This window comes from Protopterus annectens, chromosome 10.part0 (genome assembly GCF_019279795.1).
Source record: "Protopterus annectens isolate FY-2018-M chromosome 10.part0, PAN1.0, whole genome shotgun sequence".
Taxonomy (NCBI): Eukaryota; Metazoa; Chordata; order Ceratodontiformes; family Protopteridae; genus Protopterus; species Protopterus annectens.
Window position 1 is genome coordinate 1,142,383,984 of NC_056744.1, and position 13,356 is coordinate 1,142,397,339.

The 13,356-nt window shown below is 44.1% G+C and overlaps 1 protein-coding gene across 2 annotated transcripts in view; it reads left to right on the plus strand.

The window, feature by feature from the left end:
• The window catches only part of FUBP1 (far upstream element binding protein 1), a 1,223,929-nt gene that overhangs the window by 1,142,438 nt on the left and 68,135 nt on the right, over positions 1-13,356 (plus strand). Inside the window, exons 22-23 of one of the 2 annotated variants that reach the window (XM_044085874.1) lie at positions 7,207-7,370; positions 7,721-8,058. In XM_044085874.1, the coding sequence (XP_043941809.1) occupies positions 7,207-7,370; positions 7,721-7,729 (173 nt within the window). In that variant the 3' untranslated portion in view covers positions 7,730-8,058. Of the gene's footprint in view, positions 1-7,206; positions 7,371-7,720; positions 8,059-13,356 lie in introns of those variants that run through there. The other variant, XM_044085872.1, reaches the window with a different exon arrangement.

The window sequence follows — 13,356 nt, forward strand, 5'->3', positions numbered from 1 at the left end:
CCAGCTTTCCCTCCCTCCTTCCCCTCTTGGGACAGGCCTATTGGCTAACACCTCCTCATGCAACCTGATTGCAGTATTCATTCTTGATGTATTTGCTTGCACTACTGTATTTTGATTATATGGCATTGCTTTATTACACAAATGTATGTATTGCCTTCCTTCTGGGGGCACCTGACATCTGGGGCAAGAAAAACTGAAGAAAATGGCGTCGGCTGGTTCTTTTATACCCCTGTCGCACTGCCGTCTGGGAAGAAGCGACTACAACCGACGCCGGACCTAGACTTTGGAATTCGGCCGACCGAGGACCCGCCTGACGGCAGGAGAACCCATCTGTTATGACTGCAGCTGTATTAGCACTCTAACATCTACATTTATGGTAGGTACAAAACTGTACTTTACCCACCCTCCAGCCCCCTGTTTTTCTCTTACTCTATACCTCTACTTTCTTTTACTATGCTTAAAAGCTTTTTTGATGTATTTGCTTTTTTTTTTTTTAAAGGTATAATGTTAAGTTGTCAATCTCGCCTTCATTCTTGCTGGATGGGTTCGGAGCCGATCCTCGGCTCCGACTCTGCCAATACTACAGCTCGAGAGCTAATTCCACCGGCTCGAGGCTCCCCTATATCCCACAATGCTAGGAGGTAACTACCCAGATCTCGTTTGCTGCTATAGCTGACGAGGTGCGCTTTTCTACCGGCTCAGGCAGGTTAGTCAAATTTTACCTTTAGGTACTGCTAATAACCCCCCTTTTTAGTTCTAATACAAAATTCACTTCTTGTGTGTTGCCTGGGTCCTTTCACCTGTAGGACTCTTGTGCTTTTTGTCATGGTTTTAGCCCTAGAGTCCTGCAGGAACGCAAGAATAAGCTTATCTTGCAGGGCTTATTAAAGCCTGAAGGCCCCCCGACTCAGTCTGTGTCGGGGAAGCCTTCAAAAACTTGCAAGCAGTCGGCTCCTGAGTCGACTGCTGAGAAGTCTAAGCAGGCTTCGACATCGGCTCCGGCCGGAGCCGATGTTTCTAAGCCTCATACTGTTACCTCTACTCCGGCTGGAGCCGAGGCTGATAAGACTTTGTCTGCTCCGATACCCTTATCGGAGCCACATTCGAGAAAGAGGTCCAGGTCCCCCTCTATCGGATCCGTGCACTCGGCGTCAGTATCCCCTCTCCTTTCGGAGCGAAGTCACAAAACTCATTCCTCTCGGTCTTCCAGATTATCAGACCATGATTTGCAGAGGGTGGTGAGTAGGCTTAAGTCCGAGGCACTAGCCCAAATGCTGCATAGCCCGACTCACCAGTCAGTGGCTATTCCCGTTCCCCAATACATTCCTCCTCCGACTCCGAGTTCGGAGCCAAGGCTTGTCTGAGCCATGACTGTCGGTGCGTCGGATCCGATATCTTCCATTTCGGCTCCGTCGTCTGCCCCGATCTCCTCTTTGGAGGGATCTCGGCGCCGAGCTTCCCTCGTCTGCTCCGAGGGGGCGAGTGGCATCGGACACTTGTCCGACCCCGCTCTCCCTCTCGGAGCTTCGGCGCTGCTGAGTTCGGCTCCTACATCGGCTTCGGAGCCGTCTGTCGGTGCTGGGGGAGGTCCTTGTCTCTTCGGAGCGAGGGCCTCGGGCCTTGCCTGACAGGGGTGCCTTCGAGGTCATGCGGAGCGTGCTAGAACCAGGTTCTGCCCCACAGTCAGCTCCTTCAGCCCCTCCATCTACAGTGCCTGCGGTGATTTCTACTCACCCCCTTGTCCCACACCGCAGAGAGCCAACTCCTCAAGATTCCCCATTGGGAATTTCCTCCTCTTCCTAGGTCTCTCCTGACCCTGCAGGAGATCCCCCAAAGAAAAGGCAGTGCAAGAGGAAGCACATTGACTCCCCTGAGTCTTATCACCTCTGACACTGACTTAGAGGAATCCGAAGGGTCCCCTCGATCCCCCTCTGAGGATGTCTCCTTTGCTGACATCCTTGAAATCCTCAAACAGAGGGGGAACTGGCCAGCCCTTAATCCTTCGGAGGATGAGTCAGTGTATCTTGAGGCGTTTGGTTCTCACCCTTCTACCTCCTGGGTGTCCCCTCCCTTTGACTCCCTTATGGAAGTGGTGGCAAGGAAGGCTTGGACGGCTCCTGACTCAGTGGAACCCACCCTGAGGCGACCATCCAAATTTATTACTGCCCCCAAAGACAGAGTTTTTATCCAAGGGTGTCCCTGTTGATGCCATGGTGGTGGCTGCGGCCACAAAGAAGGAGTTAGCTGATCCTTCGGTTCCTGTCCATCCTCCTAATAAGGAATCTAGGACCATGGACAGGTACGGCAAGCGGATGTTCTCGTCGGCAACCTTTTCAATGCGGTCGCTGAACTACTTATGCCACTTCACTCGTCTCCAAAGAGATTTACTCAAGGATATGGGTGAACTGATGAAGGATCCTACAGCTGAGGGGTTCAAAGACACAATGAACTCCCAGTTGGCAACCCTAAATTCCATCGTTAACTCCTCCATGCGGCTGGTCTCATACGCAGCAGATGGGGCGAGTAGAGCCGCAGGCACAGGTGTTGCCTTACGAAGGCACGCCTGGATGCGGCTATGCAACTTTGCGGACCCTTTCAAGGCGTCCTTCACCAACTCTCCCTTTGGATCATCATTGTTTGGTCCACAGGTGAAGGATACATTGACCAGGTGCGAGGTAGAAGGTAAGACTCTCTGCCGTAGGAGTCCGTTTTTCTACCCCTTCTAGACCCTATCCCAAAGGTCAAAGGGGAGGGAAGATGTGGTTCATAAACAATCCCAGGGAGTCTCATCTGACGCACAAGGCCGATTCCCCTCTAGAGGCAGAGGGGGGAATAATAATAGACGCCGCCCTAGAGGCAGAGGAGGTCCGCAAAACCATGGTAGCAGAGAAATGTTCTCTGACAAACCCTTTCAGCACCCCTGAGGGGCTGCCCGGCTGTCTGCCTTCGGTGGCAGTTGGGGGAAGGTTATCACTGTACCCAAAAGCCTGGCTTTCCCTTACTCAAGACAAATGGGTACAGTCGATCATATCCGAGGGTTATAAAATTCCGGATGGTCATGCTACAGTCCATTCTACCCTTTTTGGGTCAGGACAATTGGATGTGCTCGATAGATCTTCAGGACGCGTACTACCACATCAAAATGAACAGACGCTCCAGGAGATATCTCCGCTTCAGGCTGGGAGCCAGTCACTACCAATTCAGGGCCCTGCCCTTTGGTCTCACTACAGCCCCCCGGGTGTTCACCAAATGCATGGCAGTGGTCACGGCTCACTTGAGACGTCAAGGATTCCAGGTGTTTCCATATCTGGACGACTGGCTCCTTACTGCCACCACCAGACATCAGCTTCTCCTATCCAGGGACTTCACCATTCATTCTTGTCAAACTCTAGGCATTTCAATAAATTTTGAAAAATCTGCCTTGTCAGTCTATTATTTTTATAGGCGCCACCTTAGATACACAGACCCTTTCAGCCAGCCTCACAGAGCAGACTGTTAGACATTCGGAACCAAGTGTCCCTTCTCTTACAATGTGTCAGTCAAAGCCAGACTGGTGTTGAAGGTACTAGGACTCATGGCAGCAGCTATTCCCCTTCTCCCCTTGGCTCGCTTTCACATGAGGATCCTCCAATGGATGCTTTTTACTCAATTGTCCTTTCAACAACTCCCGATGTCCCATACCATATTGATAACTCAAGCATGCAAGAATCAACTGTCTTGGTGGATCACATCACCTCAACTTCTCCGAGGAAGACCCTTCACCCCCCCCCAGTTGCCACGTTGATAACAGATGCCTCCCTGATCGGGTGGGGGGGGGGATTATAAGGGCAGGACAGTCCAGGGCACGTGGCAACCTTTCGAGTGCCACTTGCACATAAATGTCTTAGAGATGAGAGCAGTGCTTTTAGCGTTGCAAGCCCTTCACGACTCTCTTCCCAAGGGGACTATTGCAATTCAAACGGACAACATGTCCGTAGTGTGGTACATCAACAAACAAGGCGGAACCAGATCATACCCTTTATGTCGAGAAGCACTCAGACTTTGGCAATGGTCGATCTCTTCTCAGCGTTTTCTGATAGCAACGCATATTCCCGGGAAATCCAACGTCATTTCAGACAAATTGAGCAGAGCAGTTCTCATGCCACACAAGTGGTCTCTAAAGAAGTCAGTTCTAGAAGAAGTATTCCTAAGATGGGGCCAGCCTTGCTGCAATCTTTTTGCTACTCCCCAAAACAGCAAGCGTCACTACTTCACTCTCTTCCCGTTACCAGGCCATCCCACCAGAGACTCTCTAGTCCACGATTGGCCCTGGGGACTTCTGTATGCCTTTCCCCCCTTTCCACTGATACCTCAACTAATTCAGAAAGCCATCGCCTTGAAAGTGACAATGATCCTCATTGCCCCTTACTGGTCTCGACAGATATGGTTTCCCTTTCTTCATCGTTACCTTTTGGAGCAGCCTTGGCATCTGGACCCAGTACCAGATCTGATTACCCATCAATCGGGTCAGCTGCACCAATCTCTGTCTTCTCTAAACCTCACAGCGTGGTTTCTCCGATTCCAACCTTAGCCAGGCTTCCCTCAATATCTCGATCGGTCCGAGATATTTTGATAGCCTCTCATAAATCTTCTACCCGGAAGATTTATACTAGTAAATGGAAACGTTTTTCCCTTTGGGCATCATCGAAAAACATAGATCCCTTTACTGCACCTATTCAGTCTGTTTTAGACTTTCTAGCAGAACTCTTTCATTTAGGATCTTCTGCATCAACCATTAGAGTTCAGTTGGCTGCCATATCAAATTTTCATGTTGGTGTTTCAGAATCCAGCATCATGGCTCACAAACTCTGTCAAGCATTCTTAAGGGGTGTATTTCTTCTCAAACCTCCAATCAAAGACCCCCCGCCTCAATGGGATTTGAACTTGGTTCTGGCATCTTTAATTCTTCCCCCCTTCGAACCGGCGGCTTCATATTCTCTGAAGTTGCTTTCTTGGAAGACACTTTTTCTGGTAGCTATAACTTCAGCGAGAAGAGTATCCGAACTCCATGCTCTGTGCAGTCGTCCTCCTTACTTAGTTTTTCACAAAGACAGGGTATCCCTCTGTACTAATCCATCCTTTTTACCTAAAATTTCTTCTCAAATTAACCTAAACCAAGTTATTGATCTCCCTGTTTTTTTCCCTAACTATTCAAATAGGTCAGAACAAAAGCTGCATTTTTTGGATGTTCATCGCCAACTGAGATATTACTTAGACAGGACTAAACAATTCAGGAAATCTGATCAATTGTTTCTGTCATATGCAGAAGGTAAATTGGGCCTTCCAGTCACTAAAGTATCCCTTTCTAGATGGCTCACTTCTACAATTACCTTCATCTATGAGATCAGACATCAAAACCTACCCTCAAGACCAATTACCTTCATCTATGAGATCAGACATCAAAAACTACCCTCAAGACCTAGAGCTCATTCAAGTAGGGCATTAGCTACATCCGTAGCCTTTCAGGACAGGTTGCCAATAGATTCAATTTGTGCAGCAGCCACCTGGGCTTCTCCTCATACATTCATTTCATATTACAAATTGGACATGGTTTCCAGAAGCCGTGCCAATTTTGGTTCCACTGTTCTCAAGAGTCTGTTCCGATAGGCCACCCGGGATAAGGTGCTAGGGACGCGGTCCCATCCAGCAAGAATGAAGGCGAGATTGACAACTTAACATTAAGAAGTTATGTACCTACCATAACGTTCCATGTTAGTTGTCTTCTCGCCGCCTTTCTTGCGTCCCACCCTCCTTCCCCCAAGCCTGGACAGACCGACTGGAATTCTTTTTGTGTTTTTCTTCCGAAAGTTGTTACTCCCACACATTCTCCCACCTCTTCTATCTTTACTGAGGTCTGCCTTTCCTTTACGCAGATTGTTTGAGGTGGGTTTCCCTACTCCATTCTATGGAGACTAGGATTGCTTGGTATAGCTATCAAAAGAGATCTGAGTAGTTACCGCCTAGCATTGTGGGATATAGGGGAGCCTCGAGCTGGTGGAATTGGCTCTCGAGCTTTAGTATTGGCCGAGTCGGAGCCGAGGATCGGCTCCGAACCCATCCAGCAAGAAAGAAGGCGAGAAGAAGACTAACATGGAACGTTATGGTAGGTACATAACTTCTTATTCGTGTTTTAAATTATATATATATTTTGCTCCCCATGTCATCCCAAGTAGGCAGATACTGGATCCCCTTAGAATGACACCAGAAGCTTAGCCAATTGTTGGTCAATCATTTTGTTGTACTGCGGTATCATTTGGGGTGATGGTAGAATTTTACTCAGGGCTAGGGTCATACCTGCTTGGGCTACAAGATCGGAGAGCTCTTCCATGTCTCTTTTCATGTGGTCCAGGGAGGTACGTCTCTGGTCATTCACACCAACATGGATAATGACAGTCATATTTGTACTTGTGGAGTGACCTGAGTGCATGGGTTGTGGTGGATCCTGGCACCTGACAGGCAGCTGACAATAGCCTTGTTTAGTCTGGTGAGTGGGACATCAGTGTGCCTGACTATAGAGTCACCTATGACTAGTGTGTTGGGTACGTTTTGCCTTATTGGCTGTGGTTGAGTGACGCACTGAGTCTGTGGGCTGTGTCATTTGGATTGTGTTGGGGGATGGAGGTTGCTTGTGTTTCTGCTTTGGAGGTCTCTGTTGCTTAGATTATTATTGAGAGCCTCTGTGAATGTTTGTGTTTACTGTGTGTGGATTTTGGTGGTGTAGATTTAGTGAGATTGTGATGTGTGGTGTGGTGCAAATGTTTACCTTCTCATGACTGTCAAGTTCAGTCATGGTTGGAGAGAGCTTTACCTCCAGTTTGACTAGATAAGGACTTCTCTCACAGGTTGTAGTATTGGGTGGTAGGAGGAGAGGGTTGTCTGTGTACATGAGGCAATTGCTACATTGTCTCAAGATGCCCAAATTCATCAGATAGGAGAGAACACTGGGAGATGACCCTTGGACATGCCTGAATAAAACTATTTTCCTCTAGATAAGTGAGGAAAGTGAGCACGAGCTGTTTTTTCTCTAAGCAAGTGAGAAAAGTACAAAAACTGTATTTATAATCCGATAACTTAATTTGGTGATGGGCTCTGAATGGTGTTCTCTGTTGTGCCTTTTAATTGCTGGTCTAAGTAAACTTATTCTAATATTTTGTGGCTGTTTTTTAGGTCAGGCTGTAGCTGCAGCTCATGTACCTGGTGCTGCTCAACCAGCTGCTGCTGCTGCTCAGCCAGACTACAGTGCTGCATGGGCTGAATACTACAGGCAACAAGCTGCATATTATACACAAACCAGTCCACAGGGAATGCCTCCTCACCCTCCAGCTCAACAGGTATAGTAGTGTATTTGTTTAAAACTAACTTTATAGTGTTTCTAACTATAGTTAAACACTTCTCTTCAGTTGACTTAACAAAAAATGCATGCAGGGCAGCTAAGTCTTAGAATATGTACCAGTACACATAGTGTTTTCTCATGTATTGAATGAGACTGTTTTAACATGTATTGAATGAGATTTTTTCCCCAGCCAGGCTTTTAGAAAAGATCAGACGGTGGGTGCCACCTTGCACACTTAACCTTTTTTTTCACCCTTTTTTCAAAGGAGTCTCTCCTAATTTAGGCTGCAATGTGGATTTTCTGCTTGTTTAACATCTTGTGTATTTCTTATGTATCTTTCCTGCACAGGGCCAGTAATGTGACGTGGACAGTACAGTAGTTGCTTCATTGTGGGGGAAAAAACGTTTATTAAATGTATGGCTGCAGACGACTTGATGAAGATCTTAACTTTCTTTGGTTTAAAAATGTTTATGTATGAGCTATCATTACTGATAGGAGATGATATTTCTGTGTAGAAATGATTTGTTTTTAGTATATGGTATAGATGTAAACATTCCAGAAAATGTATTTGCAACTACTATTATGTGGTCAATACTTTGTTATACAAATGTACTTTTTTTCATTGTATATTTTCACTTTTAAACATGCCTGTTTTTGTGCTTTATAATAAATAATATGAAACCTTCTGTGTCGGTAAGTTGGATATGTGGATACTTGAATCAAAGTATGCTAAGTTGAATTGCATTTGTCAGGCTGATTGATGTTTCATACTGTGTGCTCTTCCACATTGTAAATAACTGAACATTAACGTGCTTAATTTTGCCCTAAGATGGAACAGGGAGTTTAGTTGTAAAAGCTAGATTTCTTAAGTGATTCTCATCCGGTCCAATCCATAATTGAAGTAGGTATTACTTTTGTTAGTGGTTTTTGCTAGTCAAGATTGCCAGTGTTTTAGCCCAGTACAACTGCTAGCACAGTCTCATCCTAGTCTTTTTTTTTATTGCCTGTGATTTTTAAATGTTTTGCAGCATAACACTGTTTAATGTTTTGAGCACTGTGCGGTTGCCATGTCTTTATATTGCATGCTTCTTGAGATAGGCTTTTTAGGATAGATATTAGTAAGTATATATATTTTTTGTACTTTGTAGTATTTCAAGGGAAGACCTTGCCAGCAAAGCTTAGTATAGAGCTGTTGAAGTTTTAATGTTTGACAGGTTAAATGTGAGCACTTCTCCCATGACATTTCTTTGCAAACCTGGTGCAGCACACTTGCATTGTTTAAATGTATATGCGTACTCCCACCTAACTAGAATTTCAGCTTAACAGATGCTTTAATTTTTTTCCTTCCAAAATGCCGTCCGAAGCCATTGTTCTGTGATTTATAGATTTGGTGTTTTCTTTGAATTTTGAGTTTGTTTTTGTTACATGTAAGAAATTACATGTAAATGCAACCTGTCTTTGCCATTCTGTTGAAGTGCAGGTTTGATCGAGCCATGCAGCCTCTTTGCCATTATCTGTTGAAGTGCAGGTTTGATCCAGCTAGTGTAGAACTAGCTCTATAGGGGGTGAGGATTCCTGTGCTGTTACCATCCTTGATTGTGTTCCTTCAAGGAGCATTGCACTGTAAGTACATCAGAATACCAAAATGAATTATATTTTGTCGTTGTTCCACCATATTGCATTTAAAGTACCTTACCCTGTTTTGTTAAATGTGCATATGCAGTGCTGACATGCAGGACTTTTTTTTTATAAACTAGAGCTACACTTCATAGTTTTGCTAGCATTCTTTTTAATATGGGTTTTGTGGGTAAGTATTACTGTATATTTAGCTGTAACTTTGAAATGTATTGATAAATAAGCCATAAAGTAGACTGATCAGGTCTCGATTTATTGAGCCTTAGTGGCTTTCATGTGAGACCTGTTAAACTGCATTCTTAATACATAACTAGAGTACATGTACAGGAATAGTTATTTTTCTGTGCTGCATATCACAGGGTTTCAAGCGTCTGTATGTTGTCGTTAAACCTCAGATTGATAAAGTGGTGTGTAATTTTACTTTGGGTTAGTTTCTGTTTCAGGCTTTTTCTTGGTGAGGATCTGTAAGTTGCAAAGCAAGACTTTTGCAGCATGTTGTAGGTAAACTGTATTGTAAATTAATTAGAAATGTCTGTCACTGTAATAGACTATTTGCAATTTGTTAATAGAGGTATAATTCATTTTAGGAAAACTGAAATATTTTGTTTGCATATCTTTCTGTTTGGAGTACTTTTTATTTGCAGTATGCATGTCTTGTCTAGAATCATTTCCCATTGTGAAATGGTGCACACAATAGACACTGTCTCAAGTAAGTTTCAGGGATCTGTGATAATGCATATGTCTCTTGTACATTGATCATTTGAGCTATGTGAAATTGACAGTACCTTGATAAACTTCAGACCAAAGTGACTTAAGTGTTTTGCAAAACGTAAATAAGTTATTGTGAACTTTGTTCACTCTGGAGGATGTTTATGTATGAATTCATGTGAATTTCTGTTTGCAAACGGTGCAATTAATGTATTTATACTTACAGTGCCACCCAGACCATCTACCTTAGGTTTTGCTGCAGTGTGCTAAAAGGTAAGCACAACCTAAGGGAACATGATAAACCATATTCATGACTGAGTAGCTAAAGTGTTGCCCTTTTATATTGGTAAAGGAATAGCTACCTTATTTTTGGGCTGTTTGCATGTGCATACCAGTAAAAGTAATGTTTATGTAGCTCTGTCATTCTTCTTGGGTTTAGTTTCCTTTTAAATGTTCAAACTTAGGAACTTGTTAATTTAGCAGTATGCCATACTGTGTCAGTATCTGTGTAGATTAGGTGCAGTTAACTTTATTAGAATCTATTATGGGATATGGAGATTTTGCTCACAGATGACTTTGTTTTTTTTATTTTGCTGAAACTGTTCCTCCTGAATTTTCCATTTTTTGTCATTTAAGAATTCATTTTCTTGTAGTATTAGGGGGTTGTAAAATTCTTGTACAAACTCCTCTCAACATCAGCTGATGTCTGTGGAAGAAAGCATTTCACCTTGTGTAATGTTTGTAATAGACTCAGCACAAGACATCTGCCTTCCAGTATACAAGCTTTTGCACAAGCCATATTTCACTGATATAGTTGGAATTTCTTGCTTTTGGAATCTTGAGGCTGAGCCAAATAACAGACTTGTTCACTTCCCCCAACCCAGTGGACACCCAAGTGATAGTTTGATGCCATTTTCTCAGTTCGTTCTTGCTTTGAGTCAGAAATGCCATTGTTTAGTTTTGGTTGAAGTCTTGTATTGTGTCACTGTCAAAGCCAAGGGTCCTGTTAAAATCTTTTTTTGATTATTTTTCCAGATATTGTGTAGGGCCAAATTGCTTCAGAAATGTACTGAACAGCACAAAGAGTGGTGTTTGCAAGCACCCATTATGGTATCCACTGGTTCCTCAGTTGAAGTCATGCTTAAAAGAAAGACGCGTCTGAGAAAGCTACTATAGCCTGACATTTTGTTTCCAATAGCCTTCCCATGCTTGAGATTGTCAATGGAGTGGACACTTTCAGATGTTGCTGTTGGTGCTTTCAACATCTGTATATGCCAAATACTGGTCTGTGGTTAATCATATCCGTTGAATGGCTTTTACTTGTATGCCAGTAATCGAAACTCCTTTTCATCATAACCTGAATCAAACCGTTATAGTTTGCCAAAGTTGGGATCGTCCGGTGATGCTGTCAGCTAAAACTAAACAGTTAACGTTTTAGGAAATATGACTTCTAAAGTGCACACTGTTTAAAAAAGTACAGATTGCCTTTTATGTGTTAATAAATAGTATTATCCCATTAAATGTGCTATTCTAGAGTTGCTATTTATAATTAGCAGGGCTGTGGGGGTCATAGCCCCCCACAAGAGGACAATTTGGTAAACTTATGTAGGGGGCTGTGCACCCCACATCCCCCAAGTATATAGCAGTTTACCGGTTGTTGGGGACTGTGCCCCCCACAGCCCCGCTTATAAATACCAACTCCAGGATTACACATTCATAAGATAATACTGTTTAAAAAGTGTTCTGTACTTTATTTTATACAGTGTGCACTTTGTCATATTTTCTAACGTTACTTTTGTTTTAGTTGACATCCTTGGACAGTCCCGATGTTGGCCAACTATTAATGTTCAATGATTTGCTTTACAGTGTAAAGCCTATACAGTGAATAACAGTTTCGGTTAGTAGCATTTAATTAAACAGTTTGGCTGCTTTCTTCAGTTAACCATAGGCTCGCCAAGTACATTCAGGTGTCAGATGGGTATGGAGCTGCTAGGCATGCACCAACTTCTGACACCCAGATTTTTGTAAAGCTGGCAAGGCAGAACCACCCATATCTATGATCTTCGTTTCACTGTTGCAGTCCTCATATATGGGTTATCTTGCTCCTGGTAGTACTCAGTCGGCCCGAATACCAAAGTCCTTGGTATATTATGTCTGCTGCCACCGATTATAAAACTGATGTCAGAACTTCAGGTATAAAAGGGGGCAGCCGACACCATTTCCTCAGTCTTTCTTGCCTTGGAGCCCGAAGCAGATGCAGTTCGCACTAGTGCTGGTCAGCCATTTTCCTTAGTTTTGCTTTCAGACTACCAAATTAAAGATGCCTTCAGATAAGTACCCCATTGGGAAGCCTCTTTTTTTGCTTTAATGAATGTCCGATAGTTAACTGTCTTGCCTGTGGAAAACAGATTCCGCACCATGATTTCCATTCCTGTTGTATAACTTGTTTGGGCTTTGATCACGACGTCCTTAAGAGCAATCTCTGTGCTTTTTAACCTGCGTACCATACGCCATAGAGCTAAGATTTTGTATAAGCATTTCGGAGTCTGGCCTAAGTTAGTCGGTATGGCGTCTTCTGGTATCTCGACTTAGGATATACCTAGGAAACGCAAAGACAAGGACTACGACAGGCCTAGGGTTAAAACTGCCGACGCACCGGTGAAATTGGTCGTCTGCACAGGGGTAGGCAGTGAGGCGTTTTAGCAGCCCCTGCAGTCCACAGATTTTCAGCCACAAGCCTCCTGCCGAGACCTTTACGGAGTCCTCCATGCCGCCGGCTGCTATTTCGTCTTCAGACCCTCCGCCTGTCGCCTCCTCTGATGGGTCCGGAGCTGCTTTGCAGGCACCGGCTTCTGACTCCTCTTCTTTTTGACACGAGACCAGAACCAGTCAGACTACCTTAGTTCAGACTTCTGCAGTTGCTAGGCCTCCCGAGTCCCTCTGGATTGCTAGCAAACCTTCTCATAAGCAGGTGTCTGCCTCCCCTCCTGTGCCTCAGTCCCAGTTGGTAAAGATGGCTGGTGATCTTTCCCTGATTAGGGGTTCTCATCCTCCCTCTTCAGAGAGGGCTAGGGAATTATCTCCTGATGTTTTGTGTCTCAGATTGAGATTTCCAGCATGTCTGCTGGTGAAGGAAATTCTCAACTTTTTTCTGGCTTTGAGGATTCTGATGCTAAGGACTCTATCCCTTCTGCCTCCCCTCCAGAAGATTTTTCCTTTGGGGTACTTTGAATACACTTAGGGAGCATTTTAAATGGGAATTTCAGGATTTTCCAGTCTAAGAAAATAATCTGGGATTTTTTGTATTTGCCACAGCATAAGCCTCTGGCTATACCTCCAGTTTTGGAAGTTGTGGATGTTTTCATGGAAAATTCTTTAAATCCTAATTCTGTTCCTCCTGCCCCCAGAAAACCGGATAGGTATTACAGGGTTCCTGAAACTCAAATTCCTTTTTAAAAACCCTACTGCTGATCCATAAATTTTCTCAAGGGCCCAGTGTTAAGGCTACTATTGCTAAAAACCCTGTGCCTTCTGATGAGTCTTGGGCCTTGGACAAGTGGGATAAAAGTCTATACCTCTGCAACTCTTGCCATTAGATCCGTTAATTCTTTTTCACATGCTTACGTATCAGCAGCATACTT